At 35.4% G+C, this 26,257-nt stretch overlaps 1 protein-coding gene across 3 annotated transcripts in view; it reads left to right on the forward strand.

Annotated features, from left to right (window-relative positions):
* The window catches only part of LOC135128706 (uncharacterized), a 309,373-nt gene that overhangs the window by 211,409 nt on the left and 71,707 nt on the right, over positions 1 to 26,257 (forward strand). For all 3 annotated transcript variants that reach the window (XM_064055730.1, XM_064055731.1, XM_064055733.1), the window contains 2 exons: positions 7,963 to 9,288; positions 9,373 to 12,090. In XM_064055730.1, coding sequence (XP_063911800.1) covers positions 7,963 to 9,288; positions 9,373 to 12,090 — 4,044 coding nt within the window. The remainder of the gene's footprint in view (positions 1 to 7,962; positions 9,289 to 9,372; positions 12,091 to 26,257) is intronic.

Below are 26,257 nucleotides of genomic sequence, written 5' to 3' on the forward strand. Positions count from 1 at the left end.
GGTGGGCGGGAATAGTACTTGTCAAGATGAGACTAATTTTGGCAGATGACTTATTCTTCTAAGAAAATAAAGGCTGCTGGGTGGGGATAGTACTTGCTAAAAATAACAATTTAAAAATCAAAAATGACAAATTGAAAAATCGAATAAATGAGAAATCGGAAAATTGTACAACTGTAGGTATAATCGGAAAATCAAAAACTGAAATATCGAAAAACTGAAGAAAAAAAAACAAATCTTATAAAATCGAATTCGAAATTCCAGTTTTCATTTTTTTTTTTTTTAATGTCCAATCCTTTTGGTTTTTCAAGTTCTCAAGTTAAAATTTTTCCTTTTCACGATTTGTCATTATTCGATTTTTTTAGCCAAAAGAACAAATTTATTTGAACCGAAATTTTGAAAAACCGAAAAATCCAAAAATTGAAAATTAGAAACAAAATGTTCAAGTGTTTTAAAAACAGCAAATCGCTGATCAAAATTATCTTCTGCCAAAATCAGTCTTATTTTGGCAAGTATGAGACTGTTTTTTGCAAATGACATATCCTCTAAGGAAAAAAGGGTGGGTGGGCGGGGCTAGTACTTGTCAAGATAAGACTGATTTTGGCAGATGATCCACTCTTCTAAGAAAATAAAGGGTGGGTGGGTGGGGCTAGTACTTGCTAAAAATAAAAAATTTCAAAATCAAAAAATGACATTGAAAAATCGAATAAATGAGAAATTGTAAAATTGTAAAACTGTATAATCCGGAAATAAAATTTTAACTTGAGAACTTGAAAAATTAAAAATCAAAAAATTCCAAAATTGTAAAGTTATAACTTGAAAAATCAAAAGGTTTGAATTAAAAACTGCAAAACTGTCCAACCAAATTATCAAAGGAAATATTCAAAGTTGAAAAATCTAAAAACTAAAAAAAATGAAAACTGGAATTTCGAATTCGATTTTATAAGATTAAAATAAGACTCATTTTGACAAATGACCTACTCTTCTAAGAAAAGATACTAGCCCCGCCCACCCACCCTTATTTTCTTAGTAGAGTAGGTGATCTGCCAAAATCAGTGTTATCTTGTCAAGATAAGACTGATTTTGGCAGATGACATATCCTCTATGAAAATACAGGGTGGGTGGGCGGGGCTAATATTTGTTAAGATAATACTGATTTTGGCAGATGACTTATTCTTCTAAGAGAATCAAGAGTGGGTGGGCGGGGCTAGTATCTTTTCTTTGAAGAGTAAATCATTAGTCAAAATGAGTCAATTGACATATCCTCTAAGAAAATAAAAGGCAGCTTTGCCAAAATCAGTTTTATCGTAGCAGGTACTAGCCCCACCCACCCACCCTCTGTTTTCATAGAAGGTATGTCATCTGCCAAAATCAGTTTTATCTTATCAGGTGCTAGCCCCACCCACCCACCCTGTCTTTTTTTAGAAGGTATGTCATTTTCCAAAATCAGTTTTATCTTATCAGGTACTAGCCCCAACCACCCACCTTACCTTTTTTTGTGTTTGAGTGTAAGACCGATTTTGGTAAATGACATATCCTCTAAAAAAGTGAGGGGGGTGGGCGGGACTAGTACTTGCTAAAAATAAAAAAATTAAAAATCAAAAAATGACAATTTGAAAAATCGGATAAATGAAAAATCGGAAAATTGTACAAAAAATCGAAAGTTTTTTCAGTTGCCCAGAGAAATCAAAAATCGAAAGACAGATCAAAAAATTGAAAATTTGAAAGGCGAGAAATTGAAAAATTCGAAAGTAGAAAAAACGAAAAACTGAAAAATGTAGCAGTACTCGCTACGATAAGACTGATTTTGGCAAATGATCTGACAACGAATGAAAAATTCAGCATGATTGAGAATTAAGATCGGGGCGGGTATGGGTGGGAACTAATCTTTGGGTTTGTTTTTTTCTTAATATACATAGTATTCTTTGAATAACACGATAAAGACATGGTTTTAACTTCTTGTGGAGAAATAAGAATTTTGCAGTTAAGCTCCGCCCCATTGGCTCACGACGAATAAAACAATCATCACAATTGAGACAGGGTGGGTGGGCGGGGCTACCTTTTTCCTTGTATTTCTTAATATGTGCAGACTTATTCAGACAACAAGAAACTCAAAACCTGGTAATTTTTTTTTACAAATCCTTTAAATACGGCAAAAGTTGAACCTCAAATCCATTTATTTTACATTGTTTTCACAAGTACTTGTCCGAGGTGACTCAAAAAAAATTAGTGAATGAGCCAATCTATTTTATTGATCAAGTAAAGAACGACTCACCCATTTTCCTGAAAATTTTGTACTTTAGACCAATTTTTTTAATAAAACCTGAACGTTTGAAAATATTTTTTGAATCTTAAAAACTTCCACGTTTCATGTTGACGATTTTTAAAACGCGTTAGAATCTACACAGAAATGAGGCCGAAATTTACAAAAAAAGTTTCTTAGGTAATTTTACAAGGTGGTCCAAAATAAGTCGAAAATTTCATATTGAAAATTTGAATTTTTTGAAAAGTTGCTCAAAATGTACAAAAAATTCTGGCATGTAGATCTCGACGATCGAAATATTCGTTTAGAAAATTAAATTTGTTACTATCTTAGGCCAAAAACAACTTCAGAACGTCAAAATAAAAAAAAAATCTGTAACTGATTTTCTAAGGTTGTCAAAAATTGGTCGAAAATTTCAAAAAAGTTCTGATTTGATCAAAATTTTCGAAATATTCTTTTTTTTTAATATCTTAAAAATTTCCATATTTCATGGTAGCTACTGTGGAACAGGGGTAGGAAGTTGCGGAGAAATGAAACCGAAAACAATTTTTTTTCAAATTTTTGTCGTTTTTCTTATCTTTGCTAACTGAAATCAATGAAATATGGAATGGGTGGGTGGGCGGGGCTAAATATTTCGCTGAATATATGGCAAGATGTGGATATCATGTTTGTCACCCTTGTTTTTATCAGATTTTTGGCCGTTTTTTCCACGTTTTTTATGCCTTTTCTTGTCTCCTTATTTATAGTTTCTTTTGTCTTTTTTTGTGTCGCTTTAATTTTGCTGTCTGTTTTGTCCCGCTTTTGTTGCCTTTTTTGATGTTTTCTGGATCGATTTCTTCACTTTTTTTGTTCCCTTTTTCTATATTTTTCCCATTTCATTTACACTTTTTTTATTTTTTTAACCTTTTTTATTGTTTTTCTTATACTTGCTAAATCAAATCAGTGAAATGTAAAATGGGTGGGTGGGTGGGGCTAAATATTTCTCTGCAATATATGTCAAAATATGCATGTCATGTTTGTCACCCTTGTTTTTATCGGATTTTTTGCCTTTTTTTGTCTCCTTATTTATCGTTTCTTTTGTCTCTTTTTGTGCTGCTTTTGTGTTGCTTTTAATTTTTGCTGCTTTTTTTATCCCCTTCTTGTCGCGATTTCTTCACGTGTTTTTTTTTGTTCCCTTTTTCTGTATTTTTCTCATTTTGTTTGCTGTTTTTTTTATTTTTGTTTTTTTACCTTTTTTTATTGTTTTTCTTATATTTCCTAATTGAAATCAATGAAATATAGAATGGGTGGGTGGGCGGGGCTAAATATTTCTCTGAAAAAAATATTTTTTATGCATTTTTACTTCCCGAGCGTAAGCAAAGGAAGTATTGTAATCGAGTCCGTCGGCCGACTCTCTACTTTTACGTTTTCTCAATCTTTCATGACCCCTAGAAGACGAAGAAATAGGTCTCCCATTTCCGTCTGTCTGTCCGTCTGTCCGTCTGTCCGTCTGTCCGTCCGTCTGTCCGTCTGTCCGTCTGTTGTCACGGATTTTTATTAGACAGATAATCTCCGAAAGTACTCGACCGATTGTTGTGAAATTTTGTACTTATATTAAGAATATCATGTAGATGGTAAAACGCTAACCAAAATTTGTCGAATCATCCCCACCACTAAAGCGATGACGTCACTTCAAAATTGTACATAGTAAATGGGTTTTCAATTGTATAAAATAACATAGTCCTACACATGTAGTTTACAACTCTGAATCGACTTTTCACCCGAAACGTCCAGATTTTTGGAAAAAAAATCAAAATTATAAAACAACATTTTGAAATTTAATTTTTAATCTGCTAACCAGAATGCTTTGAAATGTTGCAGATGTTTTAAGGCTATAAAGAGCATCATAAATCTTTAGTCAAAAAAATATTTGCTTATCCCCTCCAAAAACTTGATGACGTCAGCTCAAAAGTTTGTGGAATAAATCATATCTAAAATGTACAAAATATGATGAGTCTGTACTTGTGAACTATCACTCCATTAATATTTTTTGGATTTGCATATACAGGGTGACTCAAAAAAATTAATGAATGCGTAAATATATTTTATTGATTTAATCAGGAACTACAAAACCGAATGTTCTGAAATCTTGCAGATGTTTTAAGGTCATAAAGAGCATAATAAATGTTTAGTCAAAATATATTTGCTTATCCCCTCCAAAAACTTGATGACGCCAGCTCGAAAGTTTGCCGAATAAATCATATCTAAAATGTACAAAATATGATGAGCCTGTACTTGTCATTTATCACTCCATTCATATTTTTTGGATTTGCATATACAGAGTGACTCAAAAAAATTAATGAATGCGTAAATTTATTTTATTGATTTAATCAGGAACTACAAAACCGAATGCTTTGAAATCTTGCAGATGTTTTAAGGTTATAAAGAGCATAATAAATTTTTAGTCAAAATATATTTGGTTATCTTCTACAAAAAACTGATGACGTCAGCTCAAAAGTTTTCCGAATAAATCGTATCTAAAATGTACAAAATATGATGAGTCTGTACTTGTGATTTATCATTCCATTCATATTTTTGGATTTGCATATGCAGGGTGACTCAAAAAAATTAATGAAGGCGTGAATTTATTTTATCGATTTAATCAGGAATTACAAAACCGAATGCTTTGAAATCTTGGGAATATTTTAAAGTTATTATAAGCATGGTAAACTTTTGTTCAAAATGTATTTGTTCATCCCTCCTAAAAAAATTGATGACGTCACCCTTAAATTTTGCTGAATAAATCCTATCTAAAATGCAAAAAATACGATGAGTTTGTACTTGTGATTTATCATTCCATTCATATTTTTTAGATTTTCTTAAGAGGTGGTTCAAAAAAATTAATGAAGTCAATTTATTTTATTGATTAAATTAAAGGCAACACTTATTATTAGTATTACACCCCAACCAACCCAATTTGGTAGACACAAAATTTGTTAAAGGAAAAACTCGGTTGAAACATAAGGGTAGCACGCTTATTTACATCGACTTTAACATTACAGACCTGCATTTGTTTTATGCGTTCACTTGATTCCGCGAATGTGAAATAGACATGTTTATAATCAACCAATTGTGAATTTCACCGTCAAGAATTAAAATAAAACCCAATGTTTTATATAATAAGCGGAAGTCGAAGCAATAAAACCGACGGTCGTTTTGTTTACAGTTTCTGTGTTTGGCTCTCACGTATGCTGTTACGCCTGTCATCTTAAATTAACAATGTTTATACATACACGATTTTCAGTTGCCTCTGATACGTAGGTATACGTGAGTAAATTGTTTCGTTATTTTATTGATTATTACAAATCAATATTCAAACGACCCAATTCATTTTCCCGAAAATTTGAGAATATAATAATTTTATTCTTAGTATTACACTACATCTATCCCAACTGATATACGTGTCCTTACAAAAATGTTGATGACGTCATCGCAATTTTTTTTTAAATTCCCACTACAAAAATGTAATGAGAAAAAAAACACAATAGGCATGCAGTCGTCAAGTTTCCGACAGCGAGGGAAGTACTGTCTAAACTCTTTAGACCAATTTTTTTGTCTTCTTATTTATCGTTTTTTTACTGCCTTTTTTTCTCCTGCTTTTGTCGCGTTTTTTGATCTTTTCTGGCGCGATTTCTTCATCCTTTTTTGTTCCTTTTTTTTTGCATTTTTTGATTCTGGAAAAAAAAGTTTGAATTTTCGGAGAAATGTTACCGATAATAATAATCTCTCGATGCCGAAACGTGGAAAAAACTTCTTTAAAAACAAGTGGAAAATATCATAAAAAAAAATCGAATTTATTGAAGATTTTCCTAAAAATGTATAAAAAATTTTAGGATAAAAACGAAATATTCGTTTAAAAACGAAATTGTTTACTATCTTAAAATCGCCTTATGTCATTGTTAGTGATTTTAGGAAAACACCTTTTAGACGTCGAAATTAACAAAAAATCTCTTTAACTAATTTTCTAAGGTTGGTGAAAACAACTGAAAAATTTAAAAAAATTCTCATTTGATAAATTTGTTGCAGGTTCAAGACCAAAATTTTCGAAATATTTTCTTTGATTTTTTTTTTAAGATTAAAAATTGACGTATATTTCATGTTCTTTACATAATCCTGGAAGGTGATCGAAAACAGTTCTAAAATTTCATAAACTGAAAATTTGTGTTTTTGAAAAAGTTGCCTAAAAATTTTCAAAAAAATCCGAAATGTAGATCTCGACCAACTGATTCGAAAAACATAAGTAGTGTGATGATTGTCATCTTGCGATTCTGAAAAAAAGAATTGAGGCCGAAAACAATTTCTGTATGTAGAAATAAAAAAAAAATCGTCTTGTGTCATACAGGGGATTATTAAAAAAACATTTCATGTTGATAATTTTCGAAAAGCACTTGGAATTTAAACAAAATGAACCAATTAACTTTATTAATTATTATATTTAAATTTATAATTAAAAATTATATGTTTTTAACATGATACAACCTGTTTTTTTTTTGTCGAGTTTTAAAAAAACATTTTTTCGTTGTACATATTTTGAAAAGTCTGAATGTTCCATTACCAAGAAAACAATAAAAACACGAAGACTGCCATTGATTTTTTAATCGTTGACTTGAAAATGGTGTCTGTAAATGTTTTTGGTATCAAGACTGCTTTGAAATTTCTCTTGTTGATTATTTTAACACCTTAAACCGAATTTACTCTAATTATGTGACCAATTATACACCTGAATGATTCCAGTTGACTAGCATGTCGACTGCAAAAATTTCGTAAAACCCCGCTTTTTTTTGAAATTTCAAAGCCGCGCTTGATACCAAATTCATTTATAGACATATTGTATATATATGTACATTTTGAACATACCCCGGTTTCTTCAAATTAAAAAAATAAATAAATAAAAACACAAAGAACACGTTCTAGTTTTTTAACCTTTTTTGTGATATCATGCTTTCGATTGTAATCCCTTCTCGGTATCACAATTTATTTTCTTTCTCTAGAAGGCGTGTAGGAGGAAGGTCGTAATTAATCCATATGCATTTTATTACAAATATCCATATTAACATTCATATTTCGCTTTACGTTAAATGCCAAAAATTCATCGGAATTCTTTCGCGATTACGAAGTGCGCTTTAATAATTAATTTAAAAGTATAATGCTTTGTTAAATGTCCAGCTCTCGCCCCGGATTATTTTTATTACTATTATTATTAATGTTATTAGTCCAACAAGTAGCTCGTTAAAGACATGTTAATAAGTGTTTTGTTGTTTTGAAAACGGGTAACGTAACAGTTGTTTGGTTTGCGCGAGTCGGTGTTTTCTCTCCACCGAAATTATAAAGTCAAATTCGGCTTTCCGTACTAACTCGCATGTGCCGTAGTGAGTGACTAACCAACCAACCACCGGTAACCCGTAACACTCCTAACGCTTATAATAACCCAACAATAAAACATCCTGTGCCGCACTAACGGGGAAAGGGTAGAGTACAGGCAGGTAAAAGTAAAACCGTCTCACTAACGCTACATTATGGAGGTGTGCTCGTACTGGCTATCTGCATATGTCCATAACTCGCGCCCATGTGCAAGTGGGCGCTCGACCGACCGGCCGCTTGTGGTGGAGGCCTTCGACACTCAGTCTCCCGACTCAATTCTGACCCGTGAGTTTCGTGCCCAGGTTGGCGCCGCGGCCCGGACGCCGACCTCTTCGACATCCTCCTGCCCGAGCGCGACGACTACAAGCTCGTGTTCATCAGCTCGGACAGCTCGTCCAAGGAGGAGGACGTCGACGACAACGACAGCTCCTCGACCGCCTCCAGCTTCCCGATCGACGAGTGCGACTGGGACTACTTCGAGCCGGGCGGCGGCGCCAAGCCCGCGCTGAGCTGGAGCGTGTCGGACGAGGACGCCGCCGCCGATGGCCCCGCCGCCCCCATGGACGAGGTAGCCGTGCAGTGCGAGCACCAGCGCCGCCCGTGCCGCAGCTGCGGCGCGCCCACCTTCATTCCCATCCCGGTGCCGGTGCCCATCCCCTTCCCCGTGCCCTGGACCCAGGTGCGGCTGCCGCGCCACCTGCTGGCCTGCATGAGTCAGGCGCTTATCTGGCCGCTGATAAGCGGGCCGCAGTCGGCGCTCGACGGGGCCGCGATGACGGAGGACGGCGCGGTGGCGGGACACGTGGAGGCGGAGACGCGGGGCGCGTCCTCGTCGGACTCGGACGGCAGCGACGAGGGCCGTCCGGTGCACCGGGTCTACACGGTGAACGGGGGCGACCGCGAGAGCGACGACGCGCTGCCGAGCAGCAACGTCACCACGGAGGACGAGGACGAGGCGCGCTCGCACAGCTCGGTGCGGGAGGACGACCTGTCGTCGTCGGGCTCGGCGGACACGGACAGCGACGACACGGGCACGGTGGCGGACCAGAAGCCGAAGCGCTTCTCCCGGACCTTCGTCGTCAACAAGACGTCGTCGTCGTCGGAGTCGTCTTCCTCGAGTGACAATAATAACGACAGTTCGGACAATGACACGGACACCGAGATGGACTGTACGGTGGTGTTGACCAACGTGAAGCATTTGAGTGAGGACGCGGTGTACGAGAGCGCGACGGCGAAGGTGGAGTCGGCGTCGTCGAGTCCGGGCTTGTCGGACGTCAGCGCCGAGTCGCTCAACTCCAGCGACGTGGAGCAGACCCGCGAGAGCACCGACGAGTGGAAGAGCGGGATCCGGTCTGACGAACCCGTTACCGTAGTGGGGGAGTTGGTGAACACGCGCGGTGACGGTGAGCGGGCAGGTGTGCTAGTCACCGGAGAACCGGACGTTGGTATATCACGTCATGCGGCTCGTTACACTAGCCTCGTCATGATCACCCAGGAACCCGCCCCTTCCTACCAGCAAGTGAGCGTCGTCACGTCCGATACCACCACGCTGGTCGCCGACAATGACGTCATAGTCAGGCACACCAACTGGCAGGACAGGAGCGAGGATTTCGGCGACCGACCAGCTGGTAAGTAACCTAACCTCTAAACAAACCTCAAAAACAAAGAAATCGTCATGCCGGTTAACACAACAGTCACGCTTTTGCTTCCAGATAATCAAAACCGACTCGGAGAGAGCGTCACGGTGATAACCGGAGGCGAGACTCTTTCCGCTTTCGAGGAGGGTCTAGCGGACGACGACTCCTGGGTGGAAAATCTGAGCCACGACGAAGACGACTTCGACGACACGAATTCCCCGACCGACGACTCCACGTCGGGCGAAGAGGTCGCCCTCACGTGTACCGCGGCCCTCGACCAAGAAGACGAACTGAGAGGGTACCACCGCTCGGCCATCGACTTCACTCTACACACCATCGTCGAAGAAAGCTGCGAAGAAAGCGAAGTCGAGCAATCCCTGACCAACACCAACCCCAAACCCAACTTATCCACCGACTTAGAAAAGTACTTTTTCTTCAGACTGGGGGACGGTACTTCGGTGGCGACGAACCGCGAAGATGCGTTTTCCGAAACTAGCAGCATCTGCAGCGAGGGTTTGGACTCTCTAGGGGGACCCGAGGAGTCGCAGCAACCCAGCGATGGGTCCGACTTGGCCGAGTTGGCGTCGTCCCGTCTCGAGAAGTACTTCCTTCACGGGTTCATGGGCTTCACCGCGGAGCGCCGGGACTCCGATGGCAGCGTCGGGAGTGATAGTGAGGGGCGACCTAGTCCCGAACAGAGACGCAAAAGACTCGTTAGGGCCCGCGGTACGGGCAGATCTCATTCGTCCTCCTTAGATAATTTATTAGCTAATCCAGACCTGTCCGGCAACGACCAAAACGAAGTACAAAATTCCGAAAACCCGTCCAGTTCGGACTCGGACACGTGCGACGAGTCGAACACTTTCGAGAAGTCGGACGGCCAATTCGACACCGTCAAGCGAAAAAAGGGCAAGAAGCAAAAGAGCTCGAATTCGATTGACGAAACGAAGGGTTTGGAGACCACGCAGGAGGAGAACGGCTCGGAGGAGGACGACGACGGGCACAAGACGCCGCAGCCGGAGACGCCGTCCAACTTGACCACGAACAAGAACCAGCAGAGCAGAGACAGCGGGTTCATAGGCAGCTGCGACGACTTGCTCAAGGAGCAGCGCGAAAACTCCACCCCCGAGCTACCCAACACCAAGCACGAGCTCAAACTCGAGTTGGAGAACATCGCCGAGGAGAAGAAAATCGACACTAAGTACTTGTCGACCCCGCCGGCGACGTCGCTCACGCGCAAAGACAGTTTCAACAACTGGAGCTCCGACGAAGAAACGAACTTGATGATGTGCAAAATGCGCCAGTTTTTCAAGACGATGGTGGCCAATTCTCAGTGTAACGCGTCTTCCAAACCCACCACTCCTACGTTAAACGCGCGAACCTCCCCCAAACCAGTTCCTAGTCCACGTGTCAAAAACCGGTGCAAACCCCCTCAGTTAGTGTACTTTGAAAACGAACTCACTAGGTTGATGAAGACGGTACCCGGGATACGAGACGACCAAGTTCGGGAGATCGTGGAGTATTTGAGCAGTGAGGACACCTGGAGCGACTCGTACGACTCCTCGGACTACACGAGTTCCGACCTCGAAGGAACCACGACGAAGAGCGCGCTCCAACAACAAATCTCCGACAGTTGTAAAGAGATCATCGACAAGTTCGACAACGGGGTCGAAGATGAAGAGGGCGACCTGGGGGACGGCGGAATCGCGGATGAGTCCCACGGGATTAACCGGGAGACGGCTTTCGTGTACCAAAAACTAGTGGCGTCGTTTGAGAAAATGGCCACCGGGGACGGCGACAACAAAATCGCGTACGCCCCTCACAACTCGCCGCCCCTCATCGCCAAGGTCATGCACCACATCGGGAGTCGTTTGGTGGCGCTAATGCACGAGGTGTCAAGTGGCGAGAGTCACGCTAGCGATAGTCCGAAGACGCGGCATTATCACCGCCGCCTCCAGGCTAAACTCTCGTCCGCCTCCACCACCACCACCGAAGACGACGACAGCACTTCTGATAGTAATCTCCCGGACACGCTCGGCTTCGAGGAGACCATTCCGCCGTACAATCTTCTGCCGAGGAGCCGCTCCCACGACCTCCTCGTCGGCGAGTCCCGCACCCATCACCAGTCGAGTAGCGGCGTCTCCGACATCGTCGAGGAGCGCGAAATCAGCGACTGCGAGCGCTTCAGCTGGAGAGGCAGCTTCGAGTCGGCTCTTCTGGCCACCGACTCCCGGAACAAGTTGTCTTTGTTGGGGGAGGCGTCGGCGTCGGCGTCGGCGCTCGCCCTCGCCGCCAAGCGACGCTCCGCGGGCGATTTGCTCTTCAGCCACAAGAGTCTGAGCCGGGAGCAGCTGGACCGCGTGCGTAGTTGCGGCAGCATCGGCGGCGCCAACAGCGAAGACAAACTATGGGTGGCGTCGGCGGCGCGGCCCACCCGGCGGCGGTCGAGCGTGCCGGACGCGGCGTGCGGCTCCGGGGGCTCCGCCGACGGCGAAGAGGACGACGAGGACGAGGAGATGGAGAGCCGGTCGACGCTGCCGAGGAGTCTGCAGAGCGGCGCCGCGACGACCAACTCGCTGCCGAGGCTGCCGACGAACGCGGCGGCGACGAGCATGCAGAAGGCGCAGAGTATGTACCATTTCCTGCCGCCGAACGCCAAGAGCGCCAGGTACAGGCCGCCGGGGTTCAGCAGGCTGGTGACGGCGGCGCCGAAGAGGGCGGTTTCAGCGCCGGGGTTGCAGCCTACGCACCAGCGCCGGGGTCGACGATCTCAGCAACTTAATGTTCCTAGTGGTGAGTCAGTTTGGCGTTTTTTGTTTACGGAAATCGGAGTCGTTTTGCGTTTGCTAATTGTTGTTTATTGCTGGTCTTCACCTACCTGAAGCAATTATTTACAACGCAAATGTAACACGCAAGTTCGACGGGCGGATAATTTAATTAGGCATGCGAGCTATTCTAGACGCGCATATTTTATTTAACTTTTTACTTTCTATGATTTTATCGAGCAAATAACAATGCAGCTGTTGCATAACGTGAAGCGAAAATTTTACTGGGAAGTAGTTGGAATAGTGACGATCGAAGTTTGGTTGTTGTAAATGTGCGCATTATTTTTTAACGTTTACTGTTATACCTAACATAACGAATGCATAACGTGAGTAATTTCATCAAGTCGTAAACTTGACCCAGGGTCAATGCGTTACAATATCTGGGAAAACTTACGTCTCTAATGCGGAAAAAATGTTATGTAAATTTGGAGCTTCAAGGTTAGGATGTTCGCCAGAAGTTTTTACGTGATGGCCTCGCAAAAACACAGATTTAGAATTTCGTGATTGAATCGGAAGTAAAAAAAATGTTCCGGTGTTTAATATTTCGAGAACCACCACTCTCGTCTTCCGCCAGAAAAATTAACAGAATAAAAAATTCGAAACATGAGTGTCAAAGTTTTAGAGTTAATGAAAACAGATCGATAATCTTCCCGATGTCCCAGTTGACCTAGCAATCTAATACATTTGCTCTGGAAGGCAAACACTTTTTTACTGTGATGGGAGTGTCCCCAGATTAAAATGCCATAACTAAGAATACACTGTATAACTGCATAATCAATAGTCGATGCTGCCGGTTTAGAAACACAGATTAATACATATGTATTTGTCTTAACATAAGCAGTTTATAGGAGAGTTTTTGTAAGTTATGGTTATTCTTCAGTTTTTCGATTTTTCAACTTTTGATTTGTTGGTTTTCCAATTTTTAGATTTTTCAATATTTCGATCATTCAAGTTTTCGATCTTTTTATTTCTCGATTTTTCAATAGATTTTCATTGTTTTGATGTTTCGTTATCTCCATCTTTCGATTTTTTGACTTCTTGACTTTGGATTTTTCCATTTTTCAATATTTCTGTTATAAATTTTCCAATTTTTTTAGTTCTCGATTTACTGAAATTGCAATGTTTCGATTTTTTATTGTTCAATTTTCTCGATTATTCGGTTTTTCAATTTTTGGATTTATATAATTTTTTTATTTTGAATTTTTCAGTTATTCTATTTTTAACTTCTCGATTTTTCTGTTTTTCGACTTCTAGATTTCTTGATCTTTTTATGTTCGATATCTTAATGTTTCAGTTTTTTTTAATTTTTCGATATTTCAATTTTTTGATTTTTAGACTTCTGATTTTTTATTTTTCATTTTTTCGGAATCGATTTTCCAATTTTTCGATATTTTGATTTTTCATTTTTTCGATTTCATAATTTTTCGTTATTTCAGTTTTAACATTTTTCAATTCGTCAATTTTCCGATGTTTCAATTTTTGGGATTTTTAAATTTTGGATTTTCCATTTCGCGATTTTTCAATTTTTCGACTTTTCGATTTTTGAATTTTAGATTTTTCAATTTGTCAATTTTTCTATTGTTTGATGTTTAGATTTCCCGATTTTTCAATATTTCGTTTTTTGGATTTCCGAATTTACGATTTTTCAGTTCTTTGATATTTCTATTTTCCAATTTTTCAAATATTTAATTTTTGGAAAGTATTTCAGTTTTATGATTTTTCAGTTTTTCAATTTTTTTAAATTTGAATTTTTTCGCTTTTTAAATTTTTCGATTTTGTTTCGATTTCTCTGTTTTGTTATTCCGATTTCTCGATGTTTTGAATTTTTTATTTTTAGGATTTTCGGATTCGATTTTCCAATATTTCGAAGTTTCGATTTCTCTGTTTTTCGATTTTTCGACTTTTTAATTTTTTTACATTTTTATTTTTCAGTTTTTAAATTTTAGGTTTTACGATTTTTCGGCTCTTCGGATTCGATTTTTCAATTTTTTGATGTTTCGATTTTTCAGTTTTTCGATTTCCCATTTTTCCGTCATTCGGTTTGAAAATTTTAGTTTTTCAGTTTGCCAAATATCGGATTTTTCAATTTTCGCTATTTTTAAATTTTGGATTTTCTATTTCGCGATTTTTCGATTTTCAAGTTTTTTTGATGTCTCCATTTTTTAATTTTTATTATTATTTTTTTTTTATTTTACTCGGTTTTTCAATATTCCGATTCTCCAGTTTTTTGATATTTTAATTTTTCAATTTTTATATTTTAGATTTTTGAATTTCTCGAGTTTTCGATTTTCGAGTTCTTTGATATTTCTATTTTTCAATTTTTCAAATGTTTAAATCTTGGTAAGTATTTCAGTTTCTTGATTTTTTTAATTTTACTTTTTTCGGTTTTTAAATTTTTCGATTTTATGTTTCGATTTCTTGACTTTTCGATTTTTCGATGTATTAATTTTTTGACTTTTCGGTTTTACTATTTTTCAACTTTTCGGATTCGATTTTCCAATTTTTCAATGTTTCGATTTTTCTATTTTTCGATTTCCCATTTTTTCGATATTTTGGTTCGAAAATTTTCGATTTAAGTTTTTCAGTTCGCCAATTTCCCGATTTTTCAATTTTTGCGATTTTTAAATTTTGAATTTTCGATTTCTGCGTTTTCTGATTTATAAACTTTTCGACTTTTCGATTTTACAGTTCTTTGATATCTCAATTTTTTCAATTTTTTTTTAATTTTGCTCGGTTTTTCAATATTTCTAATCTTCAATTTTTTGACATTTCATTTTTTCAATTTTTATATTTTAGATTTTTTATTTTCTCGGGTTTTCGATTTTTCAGTTCTTTGATATTTCTATTTTTCAATTTTTCAAATTTTTAGATTTTTGTTGATAAGTATTTCAGATTTATGATTTTTCAGTTTTTCGATTTTGACTTTTCGATTTCCCGATGTTTTAATTTTTTGATTTTTCAGCTTTTCGGATTCGATTTTCCAATTTTTCGATGTTTCGGTTTTTCACTTTTTCGATTTCCCATTTTTTCGTCATTTCGGCTTGAAAATTTTCGATTTTAGTTTTCCAGTTCGTCAATTTTCCGATTTTTAAATTGTGGATTTTCGATTTCTCGATTTTTCGACTTTTCGACGTTTCGATTGTTCAGTTTTTGGATATTTCTATTTTTTATATTTTTCCATTTTTTTTAAATTCTACATTTTTCGGTTTTTCATTTATTCGATTTTACGATATTTTGATGTTTCGATTTCTTGACTTTTCGATTTCTCGATGTTTCAGTTTTTGAATTTTTCGATTTCTCGGTTTCTCGATTTTTCGGATTCGATTTCTCAATTTTTCGTCATTTCAGTTTTGAAATTCTCCAATTTCAGTTTCAGTTTTTCAGTTCGTCAATTTTTCGATTTTTCAGTTTTTGCAATTTTAAATTTTGGATTTTTAATTTTTCGACTTTTCGATTTTTCAGTTCTTTGATATTTCTATTTTTCAGTTTTTCGATTTTGACTTTTCGATTTCCCGATGTTTTAATTTTTTAATTTTTCAGCTTTTCGGATTCGATTTTCCAATTTTTCGATGATTCGGTTTTTCACTTTTTCGATTTCCCATTTTTTCGTCATTTCGGTTTGATAATTTTCGATTTTAGCTTTCCAGTTCGTCAATTTTCCGATTTTTAAATTTTGGATTTTCGATTTCTCGGTTTTTCAATTTTTCAACTTTTTGACGTTTCGGTTGTTCAGCTTTTGGATATTTCTATGTTATATTTTTCCATTTTTTTTTAATTCTACATTTTTCGGTTTCTAAATTTTTCGATTTTACGATTTTTTGATCTTTCGATTTCTTTAGGAGCCGTGGTTTCTAACGGTTGATGAAGAGAACCATACAGATACTAGTCATGAGAATCCCTGGATTGAACAAAAATCACGAAGACGAATTAGGAGCAAAAAACAACCAACTATAATCGGTATATCTAAAACCAACGATGTAAACACAGGCTTTAAATCTTCGTACGTAAAAAGGGCGTGGTACTATGTGGGTAAGGTGGACAATGACACTAACATTAACGAAATAAAAACTTATATTTGTGAAAAACTTTCCTCAGAAGATGTGATAGTTGATAAATTACCAACGAAAGGAACATTTCAGTCGTTCAGAATAGGAGTTAAATTTATCTATAAAGATAATTTACTTAAGGAAGACTTTTGGCCAGAGGGAATTATAGTGAGACGCTTTAATTTTAGTAGTAAAACTTTTTTAGAAGACCCAACCAAGAGTGCATAAGTGTGGATTCTCGTAGTGACTCAATATCTCACGATAACTCCCGTGATGTTTCTTTAAATTATATGAATTTAAGTTGTTTTTACCAAAATGTTCGTGGTTTAAACACGAAAATAACTGATTTTTATAATTTTACCACTTCAACTGACTATGACCTCATCGGACTGACAGAAACATGGTTAAAACCTTCTGTTAATAGTTCTGAACTATTTAATCACAATTATCTTGTACTTAGATGCGACCGCAATGTACAGGCGTTAGGTGTTTCAAAGGGTGGTGGCGCTCTGTTGGCAGTTACGAACCGTGTTTGTGCTGCACCACTCGATCTTATAGGTTTAAGAAATTCTTTTAGCTCTATTGATATAGTTGGTTGTCAATTATCGCTTTCTAGCGGTGTTTTGTATGTTTTTGTAATTTATGTACCCCCCAATATTTCATCATATGAGCTGGATCAATTTCTGGAGGATCTTGCGGTATTAGATTGTATGTGTAATAAGAATACTTTAATCATGGGTGACTTTAACGTTGCCAAATATGGTAGTAATGATTCCAACATCACTAAATGCTTATCGCTAGACAACTATGCAAATTTTTTAAATCTAACGCAACACAACAACATACTCAATTGTTTGAATGTCTCTTTGGACCTAGTATTCTCCAATATAGATTGTTTTTCAGTACTACGCGCTGATCCTGCTGTAAAGGAAGATCCCTATCATCCTGCTCTTCAGTTTCTTTTTAAAGTATTCCATTCTCAGGCTAAATTTGCAATTAATAACAGCCATCCTTCATATAATTTTAAAAAGGCTGATTATGCACGCATGTACAACCTATTCCTATACGCTGACTGGAGCCCCATTTTAGAATCTACTAATCCTACTGAGGCATGTGAACTTTTCTACAAAACTGTCTATGAAATATTCGATATTACTGTACCATTGCGTCATGTTAGTAAAGCTCAAAGTAAAAATCGTTATCCTTCTTGGTATTCTCCACAAATAATAAGGGTTTTAAAACGTAAAACCAAAGCCCATAGATTATATAAAAGGTATGGTACGTTGTTCTTTTTTAATAAATTTAAACGGTTGAGATCATTGTCTAAATATCTAATCGATACAGCTTACAAGAAATTCATAATTGACGCGGAAAATAACCTCTCAACTGATCCAACGAAATTATGGTCATTTGTTCAAAATAAAAAAAATCAAACTAGAATCCCAAATGTTATCAGGGACGCCGACGATGTATGTTATGACACTCCAGACACTATAGTAAATGCCTTTGCGCGCTACTTTGCAAGTGTTTATCAGCCTTCTAATCCCGGTAATCCGTCGTCTTTGCCGAACTATTTCCAGAACATTGATACCCCGTCGATAAGTGAAAACGATATTCTTATAGCAATCAAGAATACTAAAAGTAAATTTACTGCAGGACCTGACCTTATTCCGAACTTTGTTATTAAAGATTGTGCGTGTGTACTAGCAGTACCGTTACTGCATATATATAATCAAATACTTAAATGTGCTACCTTCCCTTCTATTTGGAAACAGGCCAGAATTTGCCCAATTCTTAAAAAGGGCAATCCTGCACAGATTAGCAATTACAGGCCAATCGCCATTATTAATAACTTTGCAAAAATCTTTGAAATGATTCTATATAAACACATTTACAATAGCATTAAATCCTTTATCTCACCCTTACAGCATGGGTTTGTTGAAAAAAGAAGTACAGTCACCAACTTAGCTACCTTCACGCAGTTCACTGCCAACTGTGTAGATGCAGGGGGTCAAGTTGACGTGATTTACACAGATTTTTGTAAGGCCTTTGATCAAATAGATATATTCATCTTACTTGACAAAATGAATTTACTTGGATTTAATGATCACATATTACATCTTCTATCATCTTACTTATTTGATCGGGTTCTATATGTAGAATATATGGGGCATCAGTCACATCCATTCATGGCTACATCGGGTGTCCCTCAGGGCTCAAATTTGGGACCACTATTGTTCCTTATATTTATTAACGATCTGCCGGAAATTATTAGATGTAATAAGTTGATGTTTGCCGATGATTTAAAAATTTTTAACTCTGTAGCGTCTATAAGTGATTGTCATCAATTACAACAAGATCTGGATAACCTATATCTTTGGTGTGTCAACAATAAACTGCATCTCAATGTAGCTAAATGTTATGTTATGACGTTTACAAAAAAGAAAATACATATCCTTCAATATGACTATTATATTAATAATTACACACTGAATAGACTTAAGGAATCTCGTGATCTTGGTGTAATATTTGATTGTGAATTAAATTTCACTACACATATAAATGAAATGGTTAAATCAGCCAATAAGACCTTAGGTTTCATCTATAGAAATTGTAAGGATTTCAAAAGTTTGCATGTTCTGAAGGTTTTGTACTATTCTTTAGTTAGACCTAAGCTTGAATATGGTAGTCTAGTTTGGCATCCCATATATGTAGTCCATAAACACCACATTGAGTCAATTCAAAGGAGATTTTTGAAATATCTCATGTTTAAAACTCATGGTTTCTACCCGCCTAGAGGAATCGACCATGGTGAGCTTCTGCAGATGTTTAACTGTGAATCACTCGAATTCCGTCGCATAACTGCAGCTGTTAAATTTTTGTATAACTTAGTTTGGGTTAAAATAGATTGCACTGACCTATTAGGCTCCATAAATTTTTTAGTTCCAAGAGCAGGAGTCCGTCTATACTTAAGTTTTTATAATCTTAATGCAAGAACAAATGTACTTCGCAAAAGTCCAGTCTATTTAATGCATTGTTATTTCAATATAATTTGTCGTGACTGTGATTTATTCAGCGATTCTTTGCACTTTATTGTTAAGATTTTGTCTGGAAAATTGCATCCCTATGTGTTGTAACTTAATTGTAATTGTAATTGTAATTTCCTGTTATATATGTATTTTGTATTTTTTTTTTTTTGCCTACTTGTGGCTTATGCTGTTTGGCAAATATATACCTATTATTATTATTATTATTATTATTGACTTTTCGATTTCTCGATGTTTCAAAGTTTTTCAGTTTTTGATTTCTCGGTTTTTCGATTTTTAGACTTTTCTAATTTTCGATTTTTCAACTTTTCGGATTCGATTTCCAGTTTTTCAGTTCGTCAATTTTTTAATTTTTCAATTTTTGCGATTTAAAATTTTGGACTTTTGATTTTTTGACTTTTCAATTTCTCGATATTTTGTTATTTCTATTTCACTGATTTTCGATTTTTCAGCTTTTCGGGTTCAATTTCCCAATTTTTCGTCATTTCGGTTTTGACATTTTTCGATTTTAGTTTTTCAGTTCGTGAATTTTCCAATTTTTCAATTTTTGCAATTTTCAAATTTTTGATTTTCGATTTTTCGGTTTTTCAATTTTTCGACTTCTCGATTATTCTTTTTTTTTTGATATTTGTGTTTGTCAAATTATTGAAATTTAGTTTTTCATTTTTTATTAATTTTACATTTTTCGGTTTTTCAATTTTTCTATTTTACAACTTTTTGATGTTCCGATTTCTTGACTTTTCGATTTTTCGATGTTTCGATTTTTCAATTTTTCGTCATTTCAGTTTGGAAAATTTTCAGTTTCTCTATTTTTCAGTTTTCCGATTCGTCAATTATGCGATATTTCAATTTTTGCGATTTTTTAAATTTTGTATTTTACATTTTTGAATTTTTCGATGCTTCAGTTTTTCGACATTTTAATTTTTCAATTTTAGTTTTTTCGAATTCTCGATTTTTCAACTTTTTTATTTTTACTTTTTAGGTTTTGGATTTTTTAAATTTTACATTTTCCGATTTTTCAATACTTCGATTTTACGATTTTTCGATTTCTTGATATCTCCATTATTCGATTTTTAAAATTTTTAGATTCCGATTTTTAGATTTTTAGATTTTTCAACTTTTCGTTTTCTTAATTTTTCAACATTTTAATTTTGGGAATTTTTCGATTTTACGATTTTTTGACGTTGCAGTTTCTCGACATCTCGGTTACGCGAATTTTCAAATTTTTTGACTTTCCCATTTTTATTTTTTTTTTTTTTTGTTTATCAATTTTTGGCTATTTTAATTTTTCAATTTTTTGATGTTTCGACTCCCTGATCTGTCAGTTTTTCGATTTTTAAAATTTTTTGATTTCTCAAGGTAGTAAGATAAGATTGATTTGGGAAAATCAAGTTTTCGATTCCTCAATTTTAGGAATCTTTCAATTTCTGCATTTTTCAATTTTTTGATTTTTTGATGTTTCTATTGCCAGATCTGTCAGTTTTTCGATTTTAAAAATTTTTTGATTTCTCAAGCTGGTAAGATAAGATTGATTTTGGCAAATCACATACTTTCTAGGAACATAAAGGGTGGGTGGGCGGGCCTAGTACTTGCTAAGATCAGACTGAACAATACTAAGAGTAGTCATTGGAATGAAAAGGAGGCGGGTGGGCGGGGTACTACTTTGCTATAAGACTCAGTTTTTGAATTTTTCCATGTCTCAATTTCTGGATTTCTCGGTTTTTGGATTTTTCGACTTTTCGACTATTCGATGATTTTTTCCATTTTTGCAAGTTTTTAAATTTTCGATATTTCTGTTTTTTCACTTTTCGATTTTTGAATTTTTAAAATTTTTCCATTTTTCAAGTTTTCGATTCCTCAATTTTAGGAACCTTTCAATTTCTGCATTTTCTAATTTTTGGATATTTTAATTTTTCGATTTCAAGTTTTTTTCGATTTCAATTTTTTTTTTATTTCTCAAGCTGGTAAGATAAAACTGATTTTGGCAAATCACATACCTTCTAAGAAGATAGAGGGTGGTTGGGCGGGCCTAGTACTTGCTAAGATAAGACTGAACAATACTAAGAGTAGTCACTGGAACGAAAAGGTGGGCGGTGCTACTACTTGCTATAAGACTCAGTTTTTTAATTTTTCCATGTCTCAATTTCTGGATTTATCGGTTTTTGGATTTTTCGACTATTCGATGATTTTTTCATTTTTGCAGTTTTTAAATTTAACATTTTTCGATTTCTCTATACTTTGTTATTTCGGGTTTTTGATTTTCAGATTTTTCTGATTTTCGAGTTTTCGCTTTTTCGGATTCGATATTCCAATTTTTCGATGCTTTGATTTTTCAATTTTTCCATTTCCCAATTTTTCGTCATTTCAGTTTTGAAATATTTCAATTCCAGTTTTGAAATATTTTAATTTGAGTTTTGAAATATTTCCATTCAGTTTTTCAGTTCGTCAATTTTTCATTTTTCAATTTTGTGATTTTTAAATTTTGGATTTTCCATTACGCGGTTTTCCCATTTTTCGACTTTTCGGTTTCTGAACTTTAGATTTTTCAATTTGTCCTTTTTTTCGATTGTTTGATGTTTCGATTTCTCCATTTTTCAATATTTTTTGATATTTTAATTTTTTTCGATTTCCCAGTTTTTGTTTTCTTTTTGGTTCTTTTTAATTTTTCAAATATTTAATTTTTTGATAAGTATTTCAGTTTTACAATTTTTCAGTTTTTTTAAATTTTACTTTTTTCGGTTTTTAAATTTTTCGATTTTATGTTGCGATTTTTCGATGTTTTAATTTGTTAATTTTTCTGTTTTAGGATTTTTCGGCTTTTAAATTTTTCGATTTTAGTGTTTCAGTTCAATTTTCCAATTTTTAAATTTTGGACTTTCTCGGTTTTTCGATTTTTCAACTTTTCGATTTTTCAGTTCTTTGATACTTCTATTTTTCAATTTTAGTATTTTTTTTTAATTTTACATTTTTCGGTTTTTAAATTTTTGGATTTTACGAGTTTTCGATGATTCAATTTTTGAATTTTTCGATTTCACGGTTTTTCAATTTTTAGACTTCTCTGATTTTTGATTTTTCGAATTTTCGGATTCGATTTCCCAATTTTTCGTCATTTCAGTTTTGAAATTTTTCAATTTCATTTTTGAAAGTTTTCAGTTCGTCAGTTTTCCGATTTTTCAATTTTTGCGATTTTTAAATTTTGGATTTTCGATTTTTCGACTTTTCAATTTTTCAGTTCTTTGATATTCCTATTTTTCAATTTTTCGATTTTTTTTTATTTTACATTTAACGGATTTTCAATTTTTCGATTTTATAATTTTTTGATGTTTCGATTTCTTGACTTTTCGATTTCTCGATATTTTATTATTTCGATTTCTCGATGTTTCAGTTTTTGAATTTTTCGATTTTTGGTTTTTCGATTTTTCAAATGTTTAAATTTTTGATTTTTCAGTTTTTTATTTATTTTTTTTTAATCTTACATTTTTCGATTTTTCAATGTTTCCATTTTACAACTTTTCGATGTTTCGATTTCTTGATTTTTCGAGTTCTCGGTTTTTGCAGTTTCGATTTTTCAATTTTTCGTCATTTCAGTTGGGAAATTTTCAATTTTTGGCGATTTTTAAAATTTTTTATTTTAAATTATCGAATGTTTCGATTTTTTAGTTTTTCGATTTCTACATATGTATTTCCATTTCTCCATGCTTCAGTTTTTCGACTTTTCAATTTTTCAATTTTTGAAATTTTAGCTTTTTCGAATTCTCGATCTTTCGAATGTTTCATTTTTAACTTTTCAGGTTTTGGATTTTTTTTAAAAAAGTTGAAATTTACTCTCCAAAATAAGACTGATTTTAGAAAAGGACCTACCCTTTCAGAAAATAAAGGGCAGGTGGGCGGGGCTAGTAGTTGCTATGAATATTTTTTTTCTCCAACTCTATTTTTTCTCTTTCTTTCTTTCAATATGTCTCTGTGTCTCCTAAATCAGTGAAAATCGCAAAAAAACCTATTAACTTTAAACTTTTTTTGAAAATTTGAAAATGTAAAATTATTTTCCGATTTTACAATATTTCGATTTTACGATTTTTTAATTTTTCGGCTTCGATTTTTCAACGTTTCGTCTTCCTAATTTTTCAACATTTCAATTTTGGGAATTTTTCAGTTTTTGGATACTTTACTTTTGCGATTTTTTGATGCTGCGGTTTCTTGACATCTCGGTTACGTGAATTTGAGATTTTTTTGACTTTTTGAGTTTTATTTTTTTTTGTTTTTCAATTTTTAGATTCCTCAATTTTTGGGTATTTTAGTTTTTCGATTTTTTCATGTTTTGACTGCCAGATCTTTCAATTTTTCGATTTTTAAAATTTTTTAATTTCTCAATCTGGTAAGATAATAACAATGAAAAGGAGGCGGGTGGGCGGTGCTACTAATTGCTATACCTAAGACTCGGTCTTTAAATTTTTCCATGTCTCAATTTCTGGATTTCTCGGTTTTTGGATTTTTCGACTATTCTATAATTTTTTCATTTTTGCAAGTTTTTAAATTTTAGATTTTTCGGTTTTTCGACTTTCCGATTGCTCAATTTTAGGAACTTTTCAATTTCTGCATTTTCCAATGTTTGAATATTTTAATTTTTCGATATTTCAACTTGTCGATTTTTAAAATTTTGGTTTATCAAGCTGCTGAGATAAGACTGATTTTGGCAAATGACATACCTTCTAATAAAAGAGAGGGTGGGTGGGTGGGGCTAGTACTTGCTAAGATAAGACTAAACAATATTAAGACTAGTCACTAGAATGACGAGGAGGTGGGTGGGCGGGGCTACTGTTGCTTATAAGACTGTAGAAAAAAGCAAAACTGAGCCCCGCCCACTTCCTTTCTCCATTTCACTGACTTGTATTATTTACTGTAAAATGGGAACTGCATTATATTTTGATAAGCGGTACAATGTACGATTTAAAACAAAATCAAAATTGGTCCCGCCCACCCACCCATATTTAATTTTGATCACTCATTTTTATTGGCTCTGAGACAAAAGCAATTTTATATTCACAAAGAATTATAGGATTATATATTTTTTGAATAATGTTCTAAAATCGTTAATCAAAATATTGATGACGTATGTACTACACACATGAATATTTCATTCATTAAACATGATATAGCACATGTTTATAAACATCGTAAATAATAATATGAAAAGGTGGCGTCAAAAGAGCCGTAAAAGTAACCACCTCCGCATTGCCGCCCCCACCATTTTAATACCAAATGCAATCATCTCCTTACTTTCCGGAGACGAATCACAATTTCCTTGAGAACATTGTTAAAGCGTCGAGTTTCGTTTTTCTGTTATGTTGTAAGATTGTGCTGTGCTCTCACGACATGCCACAATCGTTTGACGAAAACAGGGGTTCAGAACCGTCGTCTATTAGTTGTTATATCAGTTGATACATTATGAGCACAAACAATTAAAACGTGTAAGTTTCGGGGTCAGTGCTTGAAATGTCAAGTCGTTGTAACGTTTTGTGAAAGTACTGCGTTACTCTTGGTCTTATTTATACACCTTTAGTAAAATAGCCATTCCATTTCTGTTTTTGGCTCAGTCTCGCCGTCTCCCACCGCCATTACTCACTTAACATTGGCCCCATCGCAAATGCTTGGCACTTAATGAAGGTTGTTTGCAATAGAGAAGCAAATGTCATCTTCGGATCTAGAAGGCGTGTCCACTTGGCATTTTTAATGGGTCAAGTACCTTTTCCACCTCCTACAGAATCGATCAGATGGATATCGAATGCTTAATTATGACACGAAACGAGAAATCGTTGACACCGGTGGAAAATCGTCGAAATCGTACCGAGTTTTCTGGGTAAAAGAACCCGGTTTTACGACGTTTCTTGTAACCTTTCGGTTCAAGGTTAATAAATTTCCTGCGATTTGTTTGTACTGTACTTTTAATACGCGTGCACAGATAACAGCACCGTATGGTACAGAATTCAGGTTTAACTCGTCATGGCTGGTCTTGTTCACGTGGGAATCTATGACAAAATATAGAACGTAATAGCTTTGTAATGGCGATATAATCGAAAACGTCCCACTAACTCAGATGTCTGCTTTAATGAAACGAGTAAGAAAATAATTCACTTTGTGGAACAATTATTGCCCATTATGTGGTACAAATTGGAACTACGCTTTCATGGGCTCATGGCCATTAACCATATATAACCGTCGAGCCGACTGCGCTTTGATAATTAGTGGCAACGTTGAAGAACGAGGTACTTGGTTCGGAACTTTCGAAAAAATTTGGTTGAAGATGATTTCGACAGAACTTCCCTTGCCCCAGAACCAATTCCGCGAATTCGACTTGAATTTTTTGGTTTTTCGGCTTCAATTTTCCAATTTTTCGGTTTTCAAATTTTTCGTCATTTCAGTTTTGTAATTTCTCAACTTCTGTTTTTTCATTTAGTCAATATTCCTATTTTTTTATTTTTTGCAATTTTTAAATTTTAGATTTTCGATTTCTCGGTTTTTCGACTTCTCAGTTTTTGAATTTTAGATTTTTCAGTTTTTCGATATTTCAGTAATTTGATGTTTCGATTTTTTGATTTTTTTTTAATTTTACATTTTTTGGTTTTTTAATTTTTTGATGTTTCGATTTCTCGGTTTTTGGATTTTTTTGTTTCTTCACTGTTTCTATTTACAATTTTTCGAATTTTTATGGTTGACGTTTTCAGATTTTCGATGTTCCAACTTTTGAATTTTTCAATTTTTTATTTTGCAAGTTTTCGATTTGAGTTTTTAGAGTTTTCTGTTTTTCATTTTTTATTTTCTTTATTTGTTTCAATTATTATTCGATTTTTCAATGTATTGATTTTATGATTTTTTGTTATTGCAATTTTAACCTTTTCAGTTTCTCGTTTCTTTACTTTTTCGATTTGCAATTTTCAATTTTTCATTTGTTGTTTTTTCATTTTTCGTTTCTTCAAATTTTCGACGTGCAATTTTTCGTTTCGGTTATGTTCTTTTATTTTTACAATTTTTTGATTTTTCAATG

Source organism: Zophobas morio, unplaced genomic scaffold (assembly GCF_036711695.1).
Source record: "Zophobas morio isolate AGI-343-1 ecotype UQ-CSIRO unplaced genomic scaffold, CSIRO_AGI_Zmor_V1 ptg000014l, whole genome shotgun sequence".
Taxonomy (NCBI): Eukaryota; Metazoa; Arthropoda; class Insecta; order Coleoptera; family Tenebrionidae; genus Zophobas; species Zophobas morio.